Source organism: Eleginops maclovinus, chromosome 4, assembly GCF_036324505.1.
Source record: "Eleginops maclovinus isolate JMC-PN-2008 ecotype Puerto Natales chromosome 4, JC_Emac_rtc_rv5, whole genome shotgun sequence".
Classification (NCBI taxonomy): Eukaryota; Metazoa; Chordata; class Actinopteri; order Perciformes; family Eleginopidae; genus Eleginops; species Eleginops maclovinus.
In genome coordinates this window covers 10,028,442-10,056,096 of record NC_086352.1, presented here as the reverse complement: position 1 = coordinate 10,056,096, position 27,655 = coordinate 10,028,442, and the positions used below count along the sequence as shown (strand labels likewise).

The following is a 27,655-nucleotide window of genomic DNA, read 5'->3' as shown; positions in this document are numbered from 1 at the left end:
CATGCAGGTATTGTGGTTAGGAAAAATGGGGTATCTCTTTGAAAACACCCCTTTTAGAGTAAATGCCAGCAGTGTGCTTCATGGTGGACTTGAGAGCATCTTTAGTTTTCATTGTTTCTTAAAGGGGCCCTATTATCCTCATTGTCAGGTTCATATTGGGAAGTGCCTCTATAGGGACATGTCTCCATGCTTTAATGTTAGGTCTTTATTTTTCTCGTACTGCCTGTGCTGCAGCACCTCTATTCACCCTCTGTTTGAAACCAGAGCCCAGTCTCCTCTGATTGGGTAGTTGGCCTTAGTAGTAGTAGTCGTTTGTAGGCCAGCTATGGAAGTCCAATGGAAGCATTTCAGGCAGGTTTAGGGTTAGAGTTGTGTGGAAGAGAAACTCCCTCTGAAAGAACGTTAGGATTTTAGCCTTTGCAGAGCATTTACATGCACAAACGCCTCTATAACAAGCAGGAAAGTGAAACCCCAAAAAGCAGAATAGGGCCACTATAAATAAAGTGAACAGTTAAAAGTCAATTGTGGGTGATCTTATCAAATTCATTTCTGCTGATATATGAATTTTATAAACCAGCTCCTAAAGTCCAGCTTATCCAAAATGAGAGCCGGATGACCCAATTTCTGGCATTACCAGCAAGAGCTGATATGGATGAAGAGATTAAGTTAATGCATACATACAGTTACATTTATTCGTTATGATTTACGTGAATCCCTTTAAGAAGGCATTTCAATCTCTGAGAGAAATAGATAAACCTTGAGACTTGGCATCAGTAGTTCATGTAATAGGAAAGTAAATGTTGTGTGCAATAATAAATAAAGCTCACCTAAGAATTTTGATTTAGAATAGGGTCACTATCATGTCTCCAAGAATAGCATGGGTTTCCTTCAGGATCTCCCCTTACCTCCAACAGAGGCATGCATGCTATGAGAAGAGGTGACTGGAAATTGCCTGTAGGTGTGAATATGAGAGTGTGAACGGTTTGTCCATCCCAATGTGTTAGTAGCCTTGTGACAGACTGGCAAATTTCCAGGGTCTACCCTACCTACAAATGCGCTGGCATAGACGCAAACACCCGTGACCATCCACAGGACAAGCAGGTCTATAAATTGGATGGATGGAAACTGGTGAGGCATATAATGAAGGTGAACACTGGCATTTGTAGCACACTCAAACAATTGCTTCGTTGGTTTGTAAATAGCTAAATGTTCACAGATTTTGTTAATAAGATATTTTTCTAAATAACATCTTTGGTCGAGCCAGTAACCTTATGGTTTTGAGACAGCACCATCTGTACCAAGAACACCACATTATGATTGTACCCTTTAATTATAATCATAATGACTCTTAAGTCAAATGTATTCCTGTGACAGTGATGTTAATGAATATTAAGCTCATGGGAAAGATTTTCAAGCCAATCATTCGGATGAATACTGTGATTTTCTTTGCAGTTTTTTTGTTCAGCAATGTTCATTTTGTGACACGTGTGTAAGAACATTTTATGTCAATATATATAAGCAAGTAGGAATGGTGCCACTGATCGTTGTGAACCTACCTAACAAGGCAAGGTTATATTAGTGAGAATGCACAAATAGAAAAATGTGAGAGAGAAAAATACAAAAGGTACCAGCCCTACTTGCTGGCACAGACTTGGAACTGGTTGACTATGACTTTGTCGGACAGTTGTATGACCTTAGTGGGCCGAGGAACCCTGACGTTAAACGGACTGGATTTAGATCGTCACTAACCTTTTCTTTATCTGTCTATTGGTGATTCAAGGCTTGCTTCTTTCTCATTTGCTGATACGCTTTCCTTCTTCAGCTGGGTTTGTGAAGTCGCCAATGTCTGAGACTAAGCTTACGGGGGACACCTTTGAGCTGTACTGCGACGTGGTCGGTAACCCCACTCCGGAGATCCAGTGGTGGTACTCTGAGATTAACCGAGCTGACTCCTTCAAGCAGCTGTGGGACGGAGCACGCAAGCGTCGGGTATCCATCAACACGGCCTACGGCGCCAATGGGGTCAGTGTGCTCGGCATCACGCGTCTCACACTGGAGGACTCTGGGACCTATGAGTGCCGGGCCAGCAACGACCCCAAGCGCAATGACCTCCGACAAAACCCTGCCATCACCTGGATCCGTGCACAGGCCACCATTTCGGTGCTACAGAGTGAGTGGTCTATGTCCTGTAGTACCTAGATGATTCACAGATGACCATTCCCCTGTCCCAACCATTCACCCGTAAAAACCTCTCGAGAGTCTACCCTCTCCACAGCAGCCACTGGTTAGACAAAGATACGAGTTAATAGTGCCTATATAAAACATTCTAGTTGTATAAGTCCCTTATGCTAGTGATTGCGTTTTGTGTTTGTTTGCATTAATATTCTATTTAGTTTCCTAATTGGGTTTGGTAAATATTTATGTTCTCATCTACAGAACTCAGTAAACTCCATGTTCCTCCCCAAATCCCCAGAGCATGTTGTTGTAGAAAGACCACAAACTCAGGAACCTTTCTCTTCCTTCTTCACTTCCACACGCAATCTTTGTTCTTGCTGTCTCACGTGTCCTTTTTATGGTGTTCTGATCATTATCTTTTTCTCTGTATCCTAATTTAACACATTTCCTATCTGTGTATTTATTTGTGATGCTTATTCCCTTAACATTATGTTGTGCCTCTTGTGTTACATTGATCGTATTGTTTACTTCAAAGCCCAGCCTGCTGAAAGAAGCGGAAACCTTAGTGGTGCTTTGAAGTTATGGTGCTTTTGAATTGGCTTTTTTACTCTGGGCACAGTTTAAAACAGCACGGTGAGAAGACACAAGGAGGGATCCATTAAGGTGTAGAAAAAGTGTTTCCTGCTGTCAAATCTTTCCTAAAAAAAACAAACAGTTTCTCAACCTTTAGGATCTGTTTGTGGTAATCCAGTAAAGTGCACGAGAGGGCCTTGAGTGTCTCACTTTAGTTGAGAGGATGCAGGTATTTCTCTTCCACCAAACAGTCTCTAGGGAGTCGCCTGTGCAATGTGTAACCTTGTGCCTTCTCAGCCATTGAGCTTGTGACTTTGAATCAGTAATGACATTATATCCTTTAACTCTGTGCACTGTGCCCACACAACATTCAAACAAACTGAATTTCAACTGGACCTTTCTAACCTGTACATGCTTCAGCGCCCTGCCCACTGGAGCACAGGGATATGTGGAATGTTGTTAGTCATAGTGAAGCTCTCTGAGAAGCTTAGAGAAGTTTGATCCATTCTGGCTTCTCTGATTGGACTGACACATTTTGATTTCTGTGTGAGCACGATTTGATTAAATGTAGGGCAATTACACATCATAACAAACGGGAAGGACATAGATTTACTTGTTCTCTGCTTTCCAGTCATCACTAAATATAATCTGTCATTACTGAGTAAATGTTCTTCCCGTATACATGTAACATCCATTTTAATACATGTATATAACAGGCTATACACAGTAGCCCATTGATATAACTTGTAGCTTGGGAAACACGCCAAAGTCTGATTGCTTTGTCTTGGCCATTGATTTAATTTTGTTTGTGAATAACTCCTAAATCAATGCACCCAGATATGCTCTTTTTATCATTTGGATCTTTTATCGATAATTGAATAAACCGAAAAACACAAAGGAGCCAAACCTATGCATGCCTGGATAATGCTGTATCTACTATGTGAGATACACCAACTTTCTGCATGTGCTTAAAGTAATACCGTCCCCTAGCATTGGTCACACTCTTGCTTTCACAGAGAACATCAGCTGTGGTCATCTTTTATTTTTAGTCCAATTTAAATCACTCCAATGATGGCCAAATGTCTGTCGAAACAACTTTAACCACTCTTTCATCATTGCTGGCCGTTACACCAAAATGTGGCTTAATACAGTGCTGCTGTTTCGCACTTCCTATTCATTAGCGTTTAAAAACGTCCTTTTTAAAATGTTCTGGTGAAATTGTTGTTTGGAATTTAAGGCACGGCAAGTTTATTTATAATGCACCTTTCAACTCGAGGCAATTCAAAGTCCTTTACAAATATGACAGACATTTAGATATAGTGCAACGGCATCACATTATAAACTGACATTTAAAAACATTTATGGTAATTATGGTGCGCGAGTGGTTTCTGTGGATTTTACATTTATTTTTCAGCGCGAAAAGCTTTTTATCTAGGGACTTCAATATTCAATGTTTCAGCCAATAAGGGCTGATTTATTCATGCTTGAATACATGAGCAATGTTTTTGTGTCTCGTGTAACTTTACCTAATGACACGAATCTCAGCAGATTCTGGGTACTATACAGAAAAGCAAAGTAGCTTTTTCACAGTAAGCATACTGTGACACTTTGCTTATCAAAACAGCCAATGCCGATTTCTACTGTTCAAATAATATACAAGGTACAAATCTTAATTAGACACAAGCATGTATTAATAATGGCATGTCCTTATTTATGTATTCAATCATTTCTTTCATGGACATTTAATTTTCACTTATACAAATATCATAAACAAGGAAAACAAACAAAAATCGAAGAAACCAAATAAATCAAAAATCCATGTCCTTTTTTTCTCACAGAAATGAAGCAAAGCCCTTGCTTTCCAATATAGTTTCAATTCTCCGTTGAGTAAAAAAAATAAAGTCCTTTTTCTTGAAACAAAAAAGAAGAAAAATTCCATCTTCTTAAAAATGGAACTTATTCCATAGTCCTTATTAACAATGAGGGGTTTAAACCATTCAGCTCAACCACATGCTCAGACGGCCCACTATTCCGGCATGATTACTGGGACATCTCTCTGTTGGTGCACCTTCTGTATCGTAATGTGCAACCATAGTATGATCTAGGGACTTCTACAATGATATAACCCTCCCCCGAACATAAAGACAATGTCTAGTTAGTTACATATCTGCTGATAATGCCAAAATGATAAAAAGTTATACCCTTCATTTAATATCTGTCAGTTAATTGGATCTAAATGCAGCACTGTATAAAAGAAACAGCAGGAAGCAAGAAGGGGATCAGGCTTCACCACATCTTGAGCAACCGTGTATTTTTAGTAACAATGAGTACAGCAATATAATATCCAACATTTTAAGTTGTGACAAGGTGTCCTACAAACAACCTTCTGGTTAAATTGCCTGTGGACAACTGTGCCATGTTTGCTAAATGCTAATTTATGTACCTCATGTTGTGTGTGTATGCATGTCTCAAATATGCTATAAATAGAACATGTGGCTCTGCTTGGGAGGGGGGAGAGAGATGTATGGGGGAGGGAAGAGATATCCCCTCAGCTATTGAGTGTACAGAATTGCGAGAGGAAGGTGCCATGAATGCTAATAGATGACACTTGCAGATCTCATACCCTGCTCCTTCCCCTACGCCTTTGCTAGTGGCTTTGCAGCAGCCAGTAGTAGGATTATGATGCTGCTCCTCTCTGCTCCTCCCCTCGGGGGCTCCACCGTTGCCATGGTTGGCCCGCCCTGGAGGAGGAGGAGGGGCAGGGAGGAGGAGGGGGAGGCTTCTTGCTCACTACTCAAGGCAGAGCAAAGGGCGCCTCACTCTCAGATGACACCTCCTGCTTCCCCCAATGTCCTTGAGAAATGGACCCTCGTATTGTTTAGCAATTCAGAGGGTGAAGCAATGTGTGCAGTCATTCAGCAGTACTGGGAAATGTCAAAGGATTGCTCGGTGTATTCATCTTCAGCACAGATATCCAAGTACAAGGCTTTTTCCTTTTTAAACGTCCTTGTTCTGGTGACATTTAAATGCAACCTGAGGGTGTGCCATCTTTGAGAGCCCATCCAGTTTCCCTTTTTCCAAATTGAAACGTTAACATTATTGCAGTTTTCAGCTACAGAACATCTTCTTTCCGTCAAATATCCTCATGTACAGAGTGTACATTTAAATGACATTTTAAATGCAGTCCAATCTGTGTTATAATCATAATTAATCAAATTCATATTTAGATTTAATCTCAATATCACAGAGAAATTGTGTTCGTGTTCACTTGATAAAGATCAATATCACTACACGTTTTTACAGCTGTTTGATGTACTATTATGTCTTTTGTTTATTTGTTGCATGCACTTTTGTATTCACTTCATAGACCCCCTCCTACACAGATCGTATAAAAAAAGCATTCAGCCCACAGCTACGACTGCAGCATGGGAGGAAGCATGGAAACAGCGTTGAGCCCCACTCCTGTGATACGGTTTGACTCTCTCTCTGTCTTGCAGAACCAAAGATCAATGCCACCGATCAGATCATCCTGACGGCGGAATCTCCTGTCAAACCCGTGACCCTGCAGTGTAACCTCACCACTGCCCATACTCCGCACAGAGAAAGCTTCTGGGTGAAGAACGGACTGGAAATCACAAACACACGGACGGAACTGAAGCACACAGTACACAGGTGACAAACAGTGTTGCCCCCTATGTACGAAGTAGTAAATATTACATTGTAGAGTGAATTATTAAAATGGAAGGGGGCTATGCAAGCAAGAGAAACCAATCCTGTCACATCTCAAACAGTAGGGGAGGGGGACGATCCTCGTTGAGACGAAGGCAGAATACTGATCCAGTGTTGCTCACATTTTCAGAAAGAGTAACCCAGGTTTGTTGTTCTGCTTGGATAACTAACTGTCTGTATTTGCGTGTAAATGGGTCAGACCACAGTGCTGCAGATATCTTCTTTCTTCTACAGTAAATATTCAACGTGTATGTTTTGAACGATTTCCGTAGACGCGGGAGAGACAGCCTCGCATCGAATGTACATTGTCAGCATGTCAAATTCAAGGCAGTCGATCTTGTTTCATGGGAAATGCTTTGTCAGATGCATAATGTGTTCAACTTTAAACATCTTCAGAAGACTGTTGATTGTTTCTCACTGATTTTTGGAAATAGAAAGAAAGAATATCCCCTCCAAATATTGAACTACACCTGCAGATAAATGACCATACCTTAAAGTACCAACTAGTTGTAACTTCCTGCTGTCACACGGTATAATCAGTGGAGTGCAGAGCTACTGTCACCCCCGTAGACATAGCACAGGCTCTCCCTAGCCACGAGATAAGACCAATTGGTCACTTCCTTGTCACATTACATCAGTGATACTCTGAACATTACAGCTAAAATGCCTGTGGTGCCCTGCAGACTCCTGAGCTGTTGTTCCGTAATATAACAGCATAATGTCAACATTTGGTCTTCCGTGGCCTTGCAGATGCCTCAAGCTTTCACGGCGGTAGTCGCAACTAATTACTAGAGTTAAACTGGAATAAGTTGTCTTCATTTACTTGACTACCTTCAGTGGAAGTGACTGGTAAATGAAAGTTATTAAAGACGTTGGTGTTGCGCATTTTGTTGCAGAATCATTAAACCGCGGGCAGATGATTCTGGGGAATACATGTGTGTTTACACATTCGACATGGCGCCCAACGCAAATGCTACGATTGAAGTGAAAGGTAAGATTTCTCGGTGACATATTAACACAAACAGTTGCTACACAAAATGGTATTATCTGCATTTGAATTCCTACATGATGTATTCCAATTCTGAAAAAGCCCGGGTTTTAGCTTTAGCTTTTAGCATGTATTCTGTGTTTCGGAGGGACGATGATGTCCTACATGAGTAAACGACCTAATGCTGAGTGAAGTGGGTTCTTGTCGAAAAAGATGTTTGAATTCATATTGTGCGATGGTGATGACGGGGAAATCCTGAGGCTGTTGTCACTCTTGGCTTTCACTGAGAGAACAGTGTAGCAAAATGGACAGGCACTGCACATGCTCACTAAAACCTGTAAATACACAAACAACTGGGAGGCATTCCTACGACGATTCTGCACAACTCATGGATCACGATATGTAGATTTTTTTCATAGAATTTAAAGCTGCTTAAATAGAGAAACTTCACTCAGACTGTCTATGTGATGTCAAAAAACAATAACCAAACAACTGTGTTGGTTCCATTCAAGCTGATCCAAAAGCTGTCAAGTTGAATAAGGGATCTTCTCTGACAAAGGGCAAGTGAAACCCTGTTAATGAGAAGCTTGCCTGTGTGTGTAGCTTAAGTCAATTTGCTGTGGCATGGCTATGGTACATACTGAGCATGCCCTGCCTCATATTCCGCGGCGGTCTTAAAGCGCTGCCTGATTGCATAACATGGGTGATGAGCGTGTGTGTTCTGCTTTCACTCGATTGTGAGATGATGGGACTCATCGCCATTCAAAGGGAAGTGTCCTAGCCATCACTGGACTGCAGGACTGTGACTGTTGAGGCTTGCTATTTGTCCCCCTGGAGCAAAATGTCACTCTGTTAACTAAACTGATGATGCATGCCCTTTAAATAGGCCTACATCCTATGTCTAAAAAACAGCAGCATGTTTTGACGCGTAGAGGATCCAAACAAAGCATTTTCTTTTTAGTTAAATACTGTTGTGATTTTCTAGAGGTGTTCGAGATCTTTTGTGACCCAGGTAGCAAGCCCGCTGTTATGCCAGCCAGCTTTGCACTGCGCTTCTGGCAGCAGTTCACTGAGATCCCTCGCCTACAGTGTCCTTGGCACACTCATCCTTGCAGGACTCAGCTCAGAGGCAACAGATGGAGGCTTCTGTGATGTTGTAGGATTAAGGCTCTGAATCCCGTCCCAGCCATCTCTGTGGCAGCAGTGGAGTTTATTGTCTGTGATACTAAGCTTACCATAGATACATATTTCGTACATCATATTCCCCCGAATTTAAGCACAATTCTCCTTGAAATATTTTAACATGCATGCAGTAATTATGTATCATCCAAGTTTATAAAATTCATGTCAATCAAAATATGTAACCAGTCAAACGAAAAGGATTTGATTAAATTGCAATCTAATGTCACCTCTGTCTGCTCTTTAAATTCGTTCTGACAGCTTTGACCTTGCACAACCTTCTCACACTAATATGTCATTTTACCTCCGTCTAGCACACGGATTAATAATCCCTGTAATCGTAGTCAGGAGTGTGAAATGGAGGTTTCTGGCCCCACACTGAGGGCTGTCTCTGTGCTGTCTGTCATCGACATAATACAGTCAGGATAAGGCACAAATGAGCTTGGCCACTCCCCTGCTCCGGGAGCACGTGCGCACCATAATTATAGAGCAGTGATGTCAGCAAAGAGCTCAGACCCCTCCTGCTCCATTATCCATGCACAGCTGAAAAATGCCAACTCCAGGCGTCTCTCTTATCCTGCTTAATTGCATGGAAGGAATTATTGTCATTTTGAGGATTAGCGGAAAAGCAGGAACAGTTATCTTCCTGATGCTGTGCAGGGTTACATGGAGAGGCTGTGTCACACCTTTGGGAGAGACTTCTATTGGTGGATCAGTTGGACTTGGCATCTGTTGCAGTGCTTTATGTGACATATGCGGAAAAATGTATGAAATTCAAAACCTTTGTCTTGCTTTTTTTATCAGCAGTTTATTCATTAATCAGGGACAATTTACACCGTCTTCCTTTGGCACAAAATCGCCTTTGTGGAATGGACTATAGAATTATTTTGAATGGGAACATCTGGTAACTCATATCATACTGATTCCCCGCTTCCCTGAACTCGTTATGAATTGTATTGAAATGCTTTTCTCTCTTCCAGAGTAATATTCCCCATTGCTGGGGTTTGGTGGTAGGGGTATACAGGCTCAAAAAATAGCTGCAAACTAAAAACCATACTTTTATTAAGGGTTGAAGTCCAGTCCAAGCCTCTCTTGATCTGCACTTAAAGCAGTTTTACAAATAGCACTTCTTTAATACATCTTTCTTATACTCTGAATAATCACACTGGGTTGTTTTTACACAGCCTTAAACCCTTCTTTATATTAATAAAGGGAAAGCTAGTTTGTCAGCATTTATCAACTAAAGCCCTTAAAGGTTTGTCTGCAGGTCTATGGTAAAGACTTACAGTAGGGTAGATGTAATAATTAGTGCCACAATATGTGCTAGAAAGGATGTCGTAGATGAAGTAGATGTCGAGCCAAGTGGAAAAGAGGAATGCCTTGAAATGAAGGAAACGTTCACATACATTCTTTCTGTGTGATCTGGACTGCTTTAGTTTAAAGTAGTGAAAATGATCAGCGTCAGAGCATCAGCCGCGCTACAGAGGCTCTTAATTACACTCCTCTCTCTGACACAGACACACACACATTATTACCTCAGCCCGAACAACCAATCACGCTCTCCTTATTCACGCCATCTGGTAGGAGCTAAAACGTGCCTTTGAACGTCTTACTTCTGCCAACTCAGCTAATGATCCGTTTTTATTTATTTATTTTACCTTTCCAGCAAAACCTGCAATCCACGGCCACAAGCGAAGTGAAAATAAAAACGAGGGGGAAAATGCAATGCTCTACTGCAAGTCTGTCGGGTACCCTCACCCCACCTGGACATGGCGTAAAATGGACGGAACCTCTTACACGGTATAGACTATACTCTATATTCATATATAAACTATTAGTATGGCCTGTTGCATCAGCTCCCTGTGTTTAGGATTGTCTTTTTTACTTCTTTTATTCTCATATTTTAGCTTTTTTCTTTCCACTATTTATTTCTGTTTTGTTTACAAACTATGGCCACGTTTGCATCTGGTCATTCCGGTTTATTTTATCTCTATTTAGAGAAGTTTATATTTTAGAATAGTTTTTTTTCTACTTAATTTCTAATGATGTGTTGTTTTGTTTTATGCTGCTGCAACACAAACATTTCCCAGTTTGGGATCAATAAAGTTCTCTTATATACTGTATACATAAATATAAAAACAGATACAATGCTAACAACTTCAAAACTCTCCAACTACTACTTATACTACTTCTGTCTTCTTAGTACCTTTCTCTTTGTATGATTACTTAAATCATATTGAAGTGAGAGAAACAGATAGACATAAGGTTACGCTATATACTGCATCTCGAACCTTAAACCTTTGCAATTGAATCAACTTTAAGGTATGGCTGTTGTGTTTCAGGACATTGACAACTCCACCGGTCGCTTCTTCATCACTACCAGAGACAACTACACAGAGCTCAACATACTAAACCTGGACATAATCAGCGACCCTGCAGTATACCAGTGCAATGCCACGAGTGTGATTGGAAACACGGCCGAGACCACTATTCTACGGGTGCGGAGCCACCTTGCACCGCTTTGGCCTTTCCTGGGTGTGCTCGCAGAAATTATTATCCTAGTAGTCATCATCGTTGTGTACGAGAGGCGCAAGAATCCAGACGACATTATTGAAGGTGAGAAAGCGTTGTCTGTGACACTTGCGGTAGGCACTCACACATAATAACGTATGAATGAAGGCCTTTATTTAAATAACAGTATTGCAGTTTCAAACCTTTTAGACGTGGTGTGGTGTCTGATCTTTGCCATAGAAGATATTGCAATCATTCATAGAGAAATTACCTACTCGTACTGTCCTGAAACTGATACTAAGTTTTATTAATAGCGAGATTTGATTTGAACTGTTAGTTACATCTACAGGAACTACCTAGTATTCCCCTTTTCCAAAAAAAGGCAATGCTTGTCAAGTCAAAAGTCATCAAAAGCAAAGTGTATCACATCTTAAAGGACCAGTGTCTATGATTAAGGGGAATTCATTGGCAGATGTAGAAAACAGTGAATAAACATGTTTTAATAAGAGCAGTATTATCATGTTTGCCTCGTTGCACCACTATGAACTTCGGCACGTGGAAAAAGAACACTGGCTCTAGAGAGCGGCTTGTTTTTATCTGAAGCCACCATAGGTTCTCTGACATGCTTGTAACGGGAGGGGTTATTCCACTAAACTCTACTCACTGGTTATTTAAGCATTAAAGATGTTTACAGAGAAGAACCACAAGGTTGCATCTTCTCTCAATGATGTGGTGGCCAAGTGACTATCAAAGAGCTCTCTGGGATTGCCTTGGATGCATGTGAATGTACTCAACAGAGGCTCATCAGCTAACCGTTCAAAGGGTTGGCTATGTGTGCTAATGGTTAATGGTAAACACGCATTTGTTTTCATGTTGATAGCAGAAACCATTAACGTGGGGCTATATATACTTATTATATATATACTTAATTGGTTGCTATTCTTTTCCCTTCCCCAATCTTTCCGAATGGAAACATAATCTAACCGGGTGGTAAGTGAGAGATTCTGCATGGTTTCGGAGATGTTATTTCTTTCTGTCAATTTATATGTTTTTTCACAAACCTACAGTCCAGAAGCTGCGATATTAATGCAGTTTATTTTCATATAAGTTATTGTGAAATGGACATGTGTCTTCATTCATTTCCCCTCTCATAAGGTTGAACCCATTAAGTCTGACATGTTTTTTAGTTTAACTTGGATTTAATTCATTTTCTTTCTTACCTGTTCCTAATTAAAATGAATGCCTGTACAACTATGTAAGCAGTCCTAATGTCACAGGCCAACGTAATCATATCAATGAAAGAAGTGAAGAATATTTAAAGCTCAAGCTTAAGCTTGGGAGCAGAAGATAAAGTTATCCGCTTTGACTCTTAATGACAAAACATTCACCATTTAAATTGTTTTTTTTATGCATTTAAATCCCAAAACCTGCATGCCTTGACTCACTTTTGGGTAACTGTGCCTCTGCTTGGTGAATGCACAAAGATTTAAACCTCTTATATCAACTGAATTTTCATTTTAAACAAATATCTCACCAATTTTGGAGTAAGTCACTCAAGCAGACGCACTGTAGATGGACAAGTATAATCATTAAGGCTTTAAATCCCCAAATACAACACCTTAGCACCATTTTAAACAACACATTGGTATTTTTACAACTCACTGAGAACATTAACTGATATGAATACTGACATACTACAATCTATATTATAAGGGCAAAACCGTAGTCGTTCAGGCAGATACGGTTGAGCTACAAAACATCTCAAAGGATTTCTACCTTAGTGGCTAATTGAGGTTACGCCAAAGCATATGTAGTATCGTCTTAACATTATGCCAGAATATCTAAACCAGAGCCTATGTGGACAAAAGGAAACACAGGAATACAAAAAACCCTGAAATAAATAAACTATAATAATTGTTGCAGTAATTTAATAACTCTGGGTTGGTTTTGCGAACATACATAACCAATGTATGCCATTATTTCATTGGACTATAATATATATTTATATAATCATCATACATTTTACTCCTGACATATAATCAGCTTTTCCAAAAGTAATGACCCGTGTGTTTTTGGAGGCAGACAAAATCCTACTATGAGAATGTGGAGAGATAAAAATGTCTGGAAAGCCCGAGGACGTTTCCAGTCACCACAGGTTCTGTCTGACCTCTACTCCTGTGGCTTTGCCTTCTTTTCATTTTCAAATAAAGCATGAACACAAGATAAATACAAAATCCCAACCACTAATATATGATTCATTCCAACTGGGCCACAGTAGTACGCTATGTTCTTAATACGAACTGCACAAATTGAGCTTCAGGGAACATTCTGCTTTTCATTTATTTAACATGGGAGGGATCTAAAATTGTAATTGTAGTTCAAACTAAAGATGAGTTAAATGTGTGACGCATATCAAACAAAAACGTCTTTTCAAGGCTTCAGTATTTTAAAGTGATCATCCTTTGGGATGCTGTTTCTCTTTCTCCATAGTTTTTCTCCTTTTCCCGCACACCAGGCCATCACATCAGGCTTACAGTGAGATTAAACATGTATTAATTACTTTCGAAACAGTGCTTATTGATGCTTTAAAACCCACCGATTAACCATTAATGAGTATGAACACCAGAATATGAACATAATATAATATACAGTAACTGGTGTTTGAAATGAATTCAGTTTTACTCAGTAATATATTTCAGTTTTTAGCTACCTGACTATGTTCTAAGTTTAACAATATAATTAATACTGAACCATTAACACACTATGACAGCTAACTGCATTTAAAAATGTTATCTTTATCCACATTGCATTAGTTAATTTAGAACACTGTTAGTAAATGACCCATTACAGTTGTTACTACGATACTTGCTTAAAATGCAGGCACACACAAACCTCACAGCTCAAGTAGGCTCTCTGCATGGGCCCTAGTTGGAATTCATCTACTGGAAAAATGAAGCGATTAAGGTGGATTATATGCGCCATGTTTATGCCATTCAAATCAGGAATGAGGACTCCCTGCTCACGATGCACAGCCTCTCTAAAATCTCCCTTTAGCATCCCTGATTCCCGGAGGTTTTGGCCCCTGTCTGCATGCATTACGCATTCTGTTCTCTTGATGGCTTAGCTGTGTTTGAACACTTTTATACTCCAGAGCCAAGATGGCTTTTAGGCAGAGCCTGTCAGCCTGACACTTTTTTATACTGCGTTTCAAAACCGGTTGCTATAATTACAGATGTTGCTGTGCGAACATTTGCTCAATAACTGCTCACTTTATGTAATAAGGCAAAATGTGAGCTAAAAAACATGCACAAAAACAACTAGAACCATAGCATCAGCAAAAAATAAATCTGACACAGTAAAATGTGTGCTTGCAAAACAATTATAGTAAGCGTAGTTTGTGTGGTTTATAGATATGAGGTGTGAAAACTGTGGGACACGCCAACAGATGTTCCTCCTCCAAGTAATCACAGATCCATGTTTTTGCCTGACATTATAACTGCCATAATGTGCTCCATATTACTGCCATGGAATGCTGCTAATGCTGCTTAACTCTTGACTTCTAACTGCATGGAAATATCTCACTGTTACTCTGACTGGTTACTTACCTGTTGACACATTTTCATCTGTATGCCAAACACCAACCACCCTGTCAACCCCGAGGCTGTGGGTCTTTTTTTACTAAGTCGTCACACAGTATTCTCTATCTTTCACCAGTTCCTCCTCCTGCAGTGTTTTATGACTGTTACATTGTAATGTATGTTTCTGTATTTCACTCTACAATCTTTGTATGTTGTTAAAATGAATCGAAATGGCACAGAGAAATGAACCACGGTGAACTACGGGGAATTGATGCTGAGAGAAAGCTTTGAAGGGATTCTTGTTTTTATGCCAAGTCAGTCACAATGTGACACCAATGTATGCTCTTTCAAAATTACTGACATCGCTAAGTGTAATTAAAAGATGGCTTTAAGTGAGCCATCTGTAATTCTCCTACACACATGCTCGGTCTGAAATGAACAGGAAACCCCTGAGATTCAGATAGTATGTGGAGTTATGTTTAGAACGCTTGCCATTAAATATGTGCTTATTTAATAGACGATACCAGCACATTTCCAGGCCCTTTAATACACATTTTGATTCCTTTTTAATGCAAGAAGTCACTCAAATCTGTGTTTTCTTGTAGTTTCCTTCTGACTCTGTAAATCAGACAAAAGGCTTGTGCATACAACACTGTTCAGCAGCTCACTCCCATGTCGTGATGTCAGAGCTTCCCACCATCACGACTCTGCCACACCAGCAGTCAAATATTCAAAGCAATCTGTGCTGTCAGCTGCATCGTCCCACAATATTTATGTTCAGTGGAGGATTTTGGTAGTCTGAAATAAGCAAAATTCAGGTCGATTTTCACACCAAATGAAAGTAAAATACGGGAATCAGATGAGTAATATTTGCAGTAAATTGTGCTGAAACATGGAGCACAGATATTCTAAACTTGTGATTTTGTCCTTTCTTCTTTTCTCATGTCCAAGATGATGACCCAGTGGTACCAATGTAAGTAAATGCTTCACATATGATTCATGTAGAAATACTGGGTACTGTGATTTCATATTGGTATTAACTGTTAACTGAATGTCACCTAATCTTAACCCCTTTTTCCCCCCAGGAAAACAAATTCAACAAACAACCACAAGGACAAAAACATTCGCCAGAGGAATACAAAATAAGCAATTTACTCAAGTAAGACACTGTTGTAGGGGATGGGGGCTAAATATAGAACTCCCTGTGAGGATCATCCAGTCACGCCTTCTCTTGATTTTCTCTTCACAGATGAGATGGCTAAACTGCAGTTTTTTGAGTACGTGGAGGTATCAGAGGTGGAGAGGGCTCCGGGCAGTTTCGAAAAAAAGCATATCTTGTCTCATTTTATGAGAAACAATATCAGCATAACACTGGCAACAAAAAGAACATAATGGCTGTCTTAAGCATGCCTTATTCAGTCTATCGTGGAGATTTCTGGATGACGAATAATGACTAAAACACCACAAAGGTGTACACATTTTTAATGTGCTGTTGATGTCTCCTTTATTGATTTAATCATATCCTCAAAAGAGGTGATCCCTTTTGTATTACATATCATGTACAATGCATGCAAGGTAATTACGCAATAGGATACTCAGAATAGAGACTTTCTGTTGTTATCCCCGTGTGGCTTTTTTTGCATCTAAAATGACCTATGTTTTTTATGGAGTCATCCCTATAATATGTATATATACATGTATATGTATATATATACATATATATAGTTTGTTTTATTCTTGAAAATTTGTACAGCATATCATGGTCATTTAACTGTTTGATTTGGTGACGATGAGTCCACTTTGAACAGAACTTTTATTGTGAGGCAAATGGCTTCAATGACTGGCAGTATTTACATTTAATTGAGTGCTTACAGAAAATGACTACCGTGTGTTTATCTATCTAAACAAAAATGATAAGTGTATTATTATTTTTTTCTTTCCAGAGTAACTTAGGTGTCTCGTATATGTTGAAGTATGAGTGTTCAAATGATAGGAAATCTGTAAAAGATTATTTTTTTTATATTTCCCAATTTCATTGATTTTTACTTTCTATTTTTTCTCCTTAACTGTATAGCATGGCTATAATCCTATGCAATATGTATTCTTAAATAGATATATGGAGGGCAGTTTGTTTAACTCAGTGAAGCTTTAATATTGTGGGATCACTTGGAAGCTGGCATAGCAAAATTCACTGCTGTAGCTGCATGACTCCTCTTTCAATACGATGTATAAATGTGTGTTAAGGAGGGAATGGGCCTGTGTTACGGTGGGATCAGAGGGACCAGAGTATATAGCCACGATCAAACATATGACTGAGACCAATATTTTTTTTCTGAATAAAAAATGTAAAAAATGAAACCAGCTTCTTTTCTCGTGTTCTTGCTTTCACCAGTTGCATTTAATACCATGGAAACCATACTCCTCAGTGTAAATACAATAACAACCACAGTGTAACATTTCCAACAACGTCCGCAGTGCAGTAAGTAACAATTTATGACCACCACCAGGCACTGCCTACACAAACTCTATACGAACAAAATTCAACTTTCTGCCTTCGGCGGTTGTTGAGACTCTTCACTCTTGAAGGAGTTTCTTCAGCTCACCCTCCACTTTGTCCACAAATGCGTGAAAGCTGGGATCCAGCAGGAAAACACGCAGCATGGGCTCCAAGTCACCTTGAGTTGAAGAATTGTTGCGATACATTTGAGGCAGAGTCAAAGCATGCTCTCCCATGATATGCTGTGGAAAGACAAACAAATACTTGAAATGAACAGCGAATTAAAAGGATATAAACTATAGAAAAACATCTGTTAATGCTCAATTCAAGAAAGGATAGACACTTAGCACACTGCACCATAGGAAAATCAATTATCCTAAGTTATATTTAAAGAACAATTTCAATTAATATGTTGCACACTGAGTGTTTAGGTTCTGTTATAGGTTATATATCACTTAGCAATCTATACCTGAGCCAGACGCTTGATGGTCAGTGATCCCTGGGCAACCTCAGGCTCAGCTCCCACAGCCTTTCCCTGCAAATTCTTCCAACACCCAACGGAAGAAAGCAGGTGATGAACACAGCGTGACTCCATAGGTTTAAGAGGCCAACCAATGGCTTCATTACTCATTTAAACATACCCCTCAAAGCCCTTTCATCTTCACTGTGATACCCTTTACTGCGTCTGTCCACTAAAGGTTCAATTCAAGCCACTTCAGGAGTCCCTTTATTCCTCTGACCTTCGTGTTAAATGTGATTCACTGGGTCCAAGTTTCACTCAAAATTTGAATTAAGAATTAACCGAGTGTTTTCACATTTCAAGAATATAAAAGGTTGCTACTGAAATGAAGCAATAAAGGCTTTTTATGATGGAGCAAAAGTCTTAGCATTAACAAGTAAACGCTTTGAAAGCATGTTATATTGTTCTCAGTTTTTAGCCTTGGAAGAAAAACGGTTTGGTTTCATAATCAACAATTTCACTGTTAAAGACAATTTAAACAAGTCCTCCAGCTGGTCTAAGGGTAGGCCACTTTAAAGCTTGTATTTATTCATTATTTGTGTTATTTTTCCATATTCCAGTCTGTATTCTACCCAATATATGGTATTGTGATTCATGTACAGTATATGCTCTCCTCCTACTGTAGCTGCAGAGTCAAGGCTGACGTTAAGGCAGTACTGTAAATAGCACCATCTAGTGAAAATACTTCAGCCACTGCTGATGAAACTGACCACAGCACAACACTTTTAGTTTATGCTATCAGTACTGATAAAAAAACATCAATTATGGCACTCTCAAGTTCATATTGTCATTTAAATGTACAATGGTGACATGGGAGGTAAGTGTCTGACTTCTACCAAACAGGGACAATAAAAGCAGTACATCTTGAATACTGTGCAGCCATACAGTAAGCAACGACTAAGCCATCTATGTCAGAAGTGTATTTTGGGGATTTTCTAAGGGCAACACGCTTTAACCGTACAAACAATTTAGTAGATTGTAAAGTGGGCAACCTGTATCACCGGTGCAGGGACCTCAGCAGGGGACTGATTCGGGGGCAATGGGGTGTCATCCTCAGCGGTGACAGACACGTACTCCATCAGTTTTTTCACAGCACTCGAACACTCCTTTATAGCCTCTTTCATGCTTCTCCCATCAAACTGCATCCTCATCATGCGCTTCTCTCCCTGCAGGAAACACACAAACACATTCAAGCTGTGCCCATGAAAGCACCGTGGTTTGTATGTTGCTTTTTGTTAAATCAACTGCTCGTTAAAGGGAATAGTTGGGTACACAAGGAGACTTCCAAATGTAGGAGGAAATTCATGTCTGACTCATACAATATTTGGGGTACTATTTCAATTTAAGGAGGCTGCGCAGCACCTGAATAAAAACTATAAATTAAAACCATTAGTTTTCCATTTTAATTTCTTATAGTGGAATAAAAGTAATGGTCTTGATCTTGACAGAAAATGATGGTGTCAGGACAGACCTTGAGAAAAGACTACCCATCAAGCGATTGCAATTCATCTCACGACTCACCTCTCAGTAAATTGAAACATCAGGCTATCAGATTTCTGTTGTACTTTGAAAACCGTGGTTCCAGAGAGCAAAGGGACTGCATCCTGAGGAAAACAACAACAAGACAACAAACGTCTTCAGCAGCCGAGACAGGAAACAGTTTTGTCCATAGGCTAAATGAAATGTGGAGGGGGGGGGGGTAAACTATAGAGGTGTAAGCAGCTCCATTTCCACACATTCACTCTGTAGTGAACAAAAAAAGATACCTAAAACTGTCTGCAGGGGTCTCTATTTACTCAGTAACCTCCGAGCCTAAGCTTTGAGGCTTATAATAAGCTTTTCACACAGGGAATCAAAATAGCACGTGTATTCATCAAAAGCCAAATATTAAAATAAGCCTATTCTGTTAAATGTGCCTTTTTTTAGACTTTGATAATAACATTATAGGTCTATCAACAGGCTCTCAGTACAACAATTGCACTACACCAGGGAGTGTGTTCTCTACTGTAGCAATATCATTCTACATCAGTAGCGCTTAGTAATAAAATACTAAGTATTAATAGTAAGGTCACAGAATTGTATCTGCAAAACTCCCATTGCGAAATTACTGTAATTGTGGAAATACAAACATAAATACATAGGGAATTAATAATGACATTTTAGGCGAAAATGTGCTGAATATGAGATATTAAAATGCTCTTTTTCATTAGGGAAACAGATCATTGGCCTTTTCTGATTATTAAACGGTAGAATCTGATGAATGGGAACATACTGCTGTTTTACATAATCCTTGACTCAGGTGGAATGAGATCCGATTATGGATTGCAGGTACGGACTGTATTTCTTCTATTTCCCTCGTGTTGCCTTTATGGACTGTATATGTTCTCACACGTTGAATAGTTTTATGTGAAACTGTCTTGCCTAGCCGTCTTGACCAGGACTCACTTTAAGAAAGGATCTTAATGGGACCTTCCTGGCTTGATAAAGGTGTGTGGATAACAAATGAAGATGGAAAATGATGGGAATCTTATGTTATGGCCGTCACAGTCACCACCTGCCATCCCAGTTGAATATGTATAGGATATTCAGGACCAGCACATGACACAGTGCTAATGACCATCATCATCAAAACACCAAATGTGGGAATAGCTTTAAAAAGAATACTGCTTCATACCTCCAAAACCTACGACATGTACTGCTTTATTTTCTCTGCTGGCTCAAACAGACAGCTTACTACATGTATTGTTGTTTTTCCTTCACACTGTCACTTTAACTTGCATGCTGTATGTGAAGGATGCATTTACGGATGCACCTTATTTGTCTTTGTTGCAAGAATCTATATTTTAATGCGAGCTCTGGGGCTCCTCATTGATCTCTCTAATAAAGCAAATTTCAGTTGTGTTCAAAGACATTTTTCCCAAAATGTTCTTATGAATGTATAAAGTAACCGAAATAACTAAGGTCTCTGTGTTGAAGGTTCCAGAGCATTCACTGCACCAATCTATAATAGACCAGTCTATCACCCTCGCTGAAAGCTCTCTGCAGGCTGACCTGAATACCTGTCTGGCTCGGCACCCTGGTGCAGCAAGATAGCTATGTCACCTGACAGAACTTCATTAATGAGACATTGAGTCGTCCCACAAATTTGTGTTGTCTGCAGGGTAGGAAGTTAACTTTTAAAATGACACAACAACTGGTTAAAACTCCGGATTAGTTTAAAATCCTTTCCTTACTAGTATAACCAACCTAAAGATAAAGGTTACCTGTTGAAAGGAGTTAATTGAACCCCATTATATTCAAAGGTGAGATTGGTCACATTAGCTATTAGCCTACTTGTGAAATGAATATGTACATGTGCAGCTGTGCCAAGGTTGGCAACAAACCAATGTATGAATAGGACAACAATTGCCAAGTCCATGTTCAATGAGGCATACAAAATGAAAATTGAATCAAGGCATGCAAATTCACACCCGACCTGACTACGATACAGAATATATCAAAATCTGATCCAAGCCTGAAGTGGGCTAATACATTTCTGAGGGACTTTTGGCGCGACCCAATCATCACAATCCGGTCAAATGTCATAAGGTTTGAGCAGAAATGTCAAGCTCTTCAGCAGAATATTTCATATGGCCTTAATCGAAGATTTTTACCTGGAATACAGATTACCTTCCCAGGAAATGTCCGGAGAAAGCGGTGCACTTTGATAAAAGGTGTGATGCAACAACTGTCTCTTTCATAAACATAGGTTGTTAATTGTTATATTAAAATCAAAGCATACACATGAACACAAAACCTAAAAGATAGTGGTAAATAATATCATACTCTTTGAAGAGAGTGGCAGAGCCGTCATGTCCAATTCAAAAATGTAATTTTGAAGAAGCATTGCTAAAAATTAATTGAGTTCATAGGCAATGCTCCATTTATATAGAGCAGGACGACAAGTAATAACAGCTGTGTCAGAGCATTACGATCGCAGCTTCATCCTTTAACGATTTCAAGCTATTTTGTTAAGGAAAAAGTACTTACTCTGAATTTAAGCGCTTTATGTACAGGTACACTGAAACACGTCTGCAACCGTGTTTCTTCCAAATGTCAAGGTCTTATGAGATAGACGTTGAATGTACAACACACCATTTTTTAAAGCATGATTTGTCTGTGCAAAGTCCACACAAAACTGACAAGTGTTTCTGTTGAAATGCTCAAAGAGGCTTTTGTTGATCCATTCATACAGGTTGATGAAAATAACATAACTTCCTCGCAAAATTGCCACTGTTTATCTCCACACACTCACAGTCTTAAATATAATCCACAACCCACAACATAATCTCTGCTCTACTAATAACTCCCACCATGTATCCGCAGTCTGTCCTAAAGTCACTTGCGTGCATTTGTTACAATAACAAATAATAGACAGTAAGTGGAATTTTTGAGTAGAAAAAGAATACATAAGATTTCACTTTTGTATTGAACAAACTCTCTTGAAGGAGAGCATATTTTTGTTTTTGTCACGATGGACAACCTATGCTTAAGTTATTCTAAACCATAAGTCTTGCAGTCTATATAATTACTTTCAAGATATATATTTAATGCAAACCCAAAATAAAGGTATTTTTGTATTCTTCGTTCTTTTACTCAGAAGGGAAGGAAGCACAATCCAAAGGATATAGAAAGACAAACATAATTGGATAAAACTGGAATCCTAAATAAAGTTACAATACAATCTAAAGTTACAGAGATCTGTGAATAAATACAACTAAACTAAAGATTTGTCTTTCAAGCTGACAAAAAGATCTTTCTTAAGTCTGGTTATACAGTCAGATGGACTTTCTCAACACCGGAGCCCCTCAGGGTTGTGTGCTCAGCCCTCTCCTCTACTCCCTGTTCACGCACGACTGCGTGGCCACACACAGCTCCAACACCATCATCAAGTTTGCTGACGACACGACCGTCATCGGCCTGATCACAGACGGCGACGAGACGGCGTACAGAGAGGAGGTCAGAGCCCTGACATCTAGGTGCCAGGACAACAACCTCCATCTCAATGTCAGCAAAACAAAGGAGCTGATTGTGGACTACAGGAAGAGGCAGAGAGAGGCCCACAGACCCATCACCATCGACGGGACTCCTGTGGAGAGAGTCAGCAGCTTCAGGTTCCTCGGGGTAAACATCAGTGAGGACCTGACATGGACACATCACACCAGGGTCATATCCAAGACAGCTCGACAACGGCTCTTCTTCCCCCGCAGGCTGCGGAAGTTCAACATGGACTCCAGGATACTCTGCAACTTCTACAGGTGCACCATCGAGAGTATCCTGACTGGCTGCATCACTGCCTGGTATGGCAGTTGCACCGCCCTCAACCGTAAGACTCTACAGAGGGTGGTGAAAACTGCTCAGCACATCACCAGGACGGAGCTGCCATCCATGGAGGACCTCTACACCCAGCGGTGTAGGAAGAAGGCCGGTAGGATATTAAAGGACCCCCATCACCCCAGCAACAATCTGTTCTGTCTGCTGCCGGTACCGCAGCATCCGGACCAAGACCACCAGACTCAGGGACAGTTTTATAACACAGGCTATAAGACTGCTGAACTCCTGAGCTCTGTGAATGTCTACTCACATCTGTTTCTAGTACACACATACATATATATATATTATACACATCTGCCATACATATCTGTTTATAGTACACATATCTATATATTATACACATCTGCCATATACATCTGCTATACATAATATATGCATCTGTCCATACCTCCTCATTCAACAGTGTAAAGTGTTTAAATACTCTCAATGTATTCCACATATGTATATATTTCACATCCTCAAATCTTTATTGTTGTTATTGTAAATATTCTTCTCTCTTTTTGCACTATTTTATTATCTTATTTGCACCATGTATGTTGAGTTGTTGGAGGAGCATGGGACATAAGATTTTCATTGCCAACATATACGCTGTATCTGCTGTGCATATGACCAATAAAACCTTGAAACCTTGAAACCTTGAAACTTTCAGGTATTGTGTTTATATCATAATGCATGGAAAACAGAAACAGTTATCCTAAATCTAGGAACTAAGTGATCCTACCAGACTTTCATGTCCTTGGAATATCAGCATGTATCCAGATTCGACAAGTTTCAGGAGAATGTCAGATTTATCAGCATTTGCCTCGAATACCTGGTGAAAAGAAAGAAAATAGTTCAGCATAATTAGTATTCCTGACTCCTGATGGATCTTTTTATACATGTTAGAGGTTTTTTGTGAAGAGGAAATAAATGGTAGGCTATAAGAGACAGTTCATCAGCATTGAATGATATATTTCTCTCTGTTCTATGAGGTGTTTTATAAGATCATGAGTGTCTGGAATAATTACTTTTATTTAATATCAGCCAAATAAAATCCTGTAATCCCACACTCAAAAACTGAGTTGAACTGTATATTACATCCTGAGTCTTGTGGGTGGAGTGTAAATGCACCGCAACTCATTCGGCACAAAGACTATGGAACATATATCACTGCATTTCTATTCCAAGAGTCGACATGAACTAGGCATATATTGTTTTCCGCAGCCATCCATTACTGTGTTCTCACTACACATATAGCTCCAGCTATAGAGTCAGATGCAGTCAATGAAAGACAAACCCAAACTGCTTAAAGCTACAGTTCTTGCTTTTGTTTCAGCACACAAAAACATCCCAAAACCTATTTATTCCAAGCCCACAGCTAAAGACTCAAAACAAATGGCAAGTTGAAGATGAACCACAAAGACTTGAACAAAGTAAAGTAGTTGCTAAATTACGTTTTATATAAGAAACAGTGAATATGTACATTTCTTTTAAGCCTGTGGTCATAGATATGCATGTATGGTATTATGTTGTCTATGTAAAAAATATGTTTATGTAACTGTAAACATTAAAATATATTTAGCTAATGCTTTTCGCTCCAAAGTGACTTATGATAGGGGATTTCTATTGTTATAGGCTAAACTCTCATGTGGTTTGGACTAGGGCTGAACGATTTTGGAAAATAATCTAATTGCGATTTGTTTCCTTAATATTGCAATTGCGATTTAATATGCGATTATTTTTTCAAGGTCTTCTTCTCATGTATTTTTCAACAAACACAAGCAATAAATCAAGCGTGAACCTCGTGAGGTAGCAACAGTAGCGAGGCACGTTCTGCACAATACCTGACGTTGCGCAGCATCTTCCATTTTAAAGCCAAAATAATTCCACACAACTGACGTGCCGCCCCTCTTTGGTACCAAACTTCCAGCCGTGCACTCTTCTGACGAGCCTGAGGCCATTGTGCAACAGGTTCAAGCGCAGCGTTGACTTCTTTCCCTGCCTGCTCGGCTTCGCTCCGCTCCACTCAGCTCGCTCGCAAGTCACGTGACCAGATCACGTGCCCAATCAAATCGCAGCCTTTGCGGTTGGAAAATCTCGTTTTGTCATATCGCGATATTATCGCAAACGCAATTAATCGTTCAGCCCTAGTTTGGACCAACAAAACATACTGCACTTTCATAAGGTTTGTAGCTAGAAAAAACTGCTAACTTATAAGTATCGAAAAATAATCCGTTAATATATTCTTGTAAATGCCGGTCAAGACAATGTGTTCAGTAGTAATTGGTTTAATAAAAAACTGTCTTATCTGTCAAGTGTAATACTATATTGGTATGGATTTAGAGTCAATGGTTCACATGACATGGAAGCTCTTGAAAAAAGCAAGATGCTCTTCTATTCAAAATATTTTTGTAAAATGAATTCATGAAAGTGATCAAAAAATATTTGTTCTTTTATTCTACCATTATTTTAACTAATATTGTCAAGTTTGCACGAAGGAAAATAACACTGATTTTGCGTTATAAAAATGGTAAGTTATTGACGGTCCCTAAGTAAGCGTCCACTGACTGCCTAAAGTCTGTGGAACTGAGTGAAAAGACAGGAGTGAATGTCTGTCAAATATCCAACAAAAAACGTACTTAAAAGCGGTCTTTAAAAACAGCTGTACAATCAATCTTTGAGGTTGTTAAATTACACTTAAGTTTCATACAAAAAACGCGCTTGGACTGTATGCTGTTTTGTGATGAGGAACTGGGACATGTATCCCAGTCAACAGGTAGGTCTAAATTGAAGCTTTATTAACAATTTAAGCATTGAATTAGAATTCATATGTGCTCACAATACTGTTATAATAAGCCAACACATGATAGCTAACACATATGGTTCATCGTGACTGATAGTGCAGCTAATGCGTGTCTGTCAAAGACAGGCTAGGTTAGCTTAACCGGAAAACTAGCTTATCCTAGCTAGCTAGCATAATGCATCTTATTAACGTTTTAGTAAATATCAATTACCTTCCAAGGGTTTCCAGCTGTAGATCGTGGAAGATATCGCCCATAGCGTTTTAATGTCCATGTATGACTGGTGGCCATTTCAAGTGTTGTTTGTTTTATTCTCTGGCTAACTTAAAAGCAACAACCCTTGACTGCTAATAGTACGTGGACTGGCCTGTATACGTATTGGCGCGCAACATGAGGACACGCCCGCTTACCCAAATGCGCGTTACTTTGACTGACCAAAGCATGTCTTTACTCTTAAAAGTACTGAATTCAAACTTTTACTCAAGTAAAACTGCAAAAGTACTGGTATTATCTCACATCCTTAAATCTTTATTGTTGTTATTGTAAATATTCTTCTCTCTTTTTGCTCTATTTTATTTATCTTATTTGCACCATGTATGCTGAGTTGTTGGAGGAGCATGGGATATAAGATTTTCATTGCCAACATATACGTTGTATATGCTGTGCATATGACAAATAAAACCTTGAAACCTTGAAACCTATTATAATAAACTTCAAGTACAAGAAGTAAAAGTACTCATTCTGCACAGTGACCCAATACAGAATAGTATAAAGTAAAGTATTGCTAAATGTACTTCAAGTATCAAAACTAAAAGTACTCGTCATGCAGAATGGATCTTATTATATTGATATGGTTATAAGATAATCCCGTTTTTTATATGTGTAAGACCTTTTTAGATTTGTATTTTGTCAATAAGGAATTGTACTGTAAGTAACTGACAGTTGTAAAAAATACAAATTACAAAATGTGCCACTAAAATGCAGCGGAGTAGAAGTAGCTATAAAGTACCTTTTAAATGGAAATACTCAAGTAAAGTAAAATATGTCAAAAAGTACTATACTTGAGTAAATAATAAATATTCTTAGTTGCTTCCCATCAATGGTCATGCTAGCCATAAGCTTTACTGCTCTGTTTTAGATCCACATACTGCATGTATTGCTTTGTCACTCCAAGTTGTCAAAAGAAAAAAAAGTCTCCAAGAAAACATATCATTACATATTAAAAGAAGCACATGTGAACATTTGATGTACAAACAATCTTCTTTCGGATCGATACTATTATGACCAAGATACTCAGTGAGTGGAACATTTGGTCTGTTGTTCACAAGCTGACGGTTTATAAAATTGCCTCAAAACCGTTTTTGTTGTCGACGGGCACTACACACCAATATATCTTGTGTTTGTTTGTTATTTGAAGCTATTTTGGGGCTTTTCTGCTTTATTGGATTGTGATATTTTGGAGAGAGACAAGGGATGACAAGCAGCAAATGGCCTTGACTGGACTGGACTCAGTCTTGATACATGAGATACCGAAATCTTGATGCTCCTACTAATTGAAGCACCTTCTTACATGCTGTTTAAATAAAGATTATTATTATGATTATTATTTTTACGATTAGGTTTCAGCAGATAAATCTCGCTAAGGCTGAAATTGTTTGCTGTTATGAGGGCTCGCCAAATCATTTGAAAGTATACTTTTTACAATAATTATAATAATAACATTATAAATATAACATTCATTGTTTTTTGTTT

General features: G+C 39.1%; 2 protein-coding genes across 3 annotated transcripts in view; one reads left to right on the top strand and one right to left on the bottom strand.

Annotated features, from left to right (window-relative positions):
• Positions 1-17,091, top strand: part of nptnb (neuroplastin b) — a 29,056-nt gene extending 11,965 nt beyond the window's left edge. Inside the window, exons 2-9 of one of the 2 annotated variants that reach the window (XM_063881660.1) lie at positions 1,823-2,170; positions 6,246-6,420; positions 7,374-7,468; positions 10,311-10,444; positions 10,987-11,260; positions 15,685-15,706; positions 15,819-15,892; positions 15,983-17,091. In XM_063881660.1, the coding sequence (XP_063737730.1) occupies positions 1,823-2,170; positions 6,246-6,420; positions 7,374-7,468; positions 10,311-10,444; positions 10,987-11,260; positions 15,685-15,706; positions 15,819-15,879 (1,109 nt within the window). In that variant the 3' untranslated portion in view covers positions 15,880-15,892; positions 15,983-17,091. The remainder of the gene's footprint in view (positions 1-1,822; positions 2,171-6,245; positions 6,421-7,373; positions 7,469-10,310; positions 10,445-10,986; positions 11,261-15,684; positions 15,707-15,818; positions 15,893-15,982) is intronic. The other variant, XM_063881662.1, reaches the window with a different exon arrangement.
• Positions 17,092-17,109: 18 nt separating this feature from the next.
• Positions 17,110-26,304, bottom strand: rec114 (REC114 meiotic recombination protein). Its single transcript, XM_063881663.1, is given in 6 exon segments — positions 17,110-17,472; positions 17,700-17,774; positions 18,743-18,916; positions 19,268-19,354; positions 23,845-23,934; positions 26,117-26,304. Coding segments are annotated over 6 exon segments (669 nt in total). The 5' UTR covers positions 26,195-26,304; the 3' UTR covers positions 17,110-17,307.
• Positions 26,305-27,655: the final 1,351 nt, after the last annotated feature.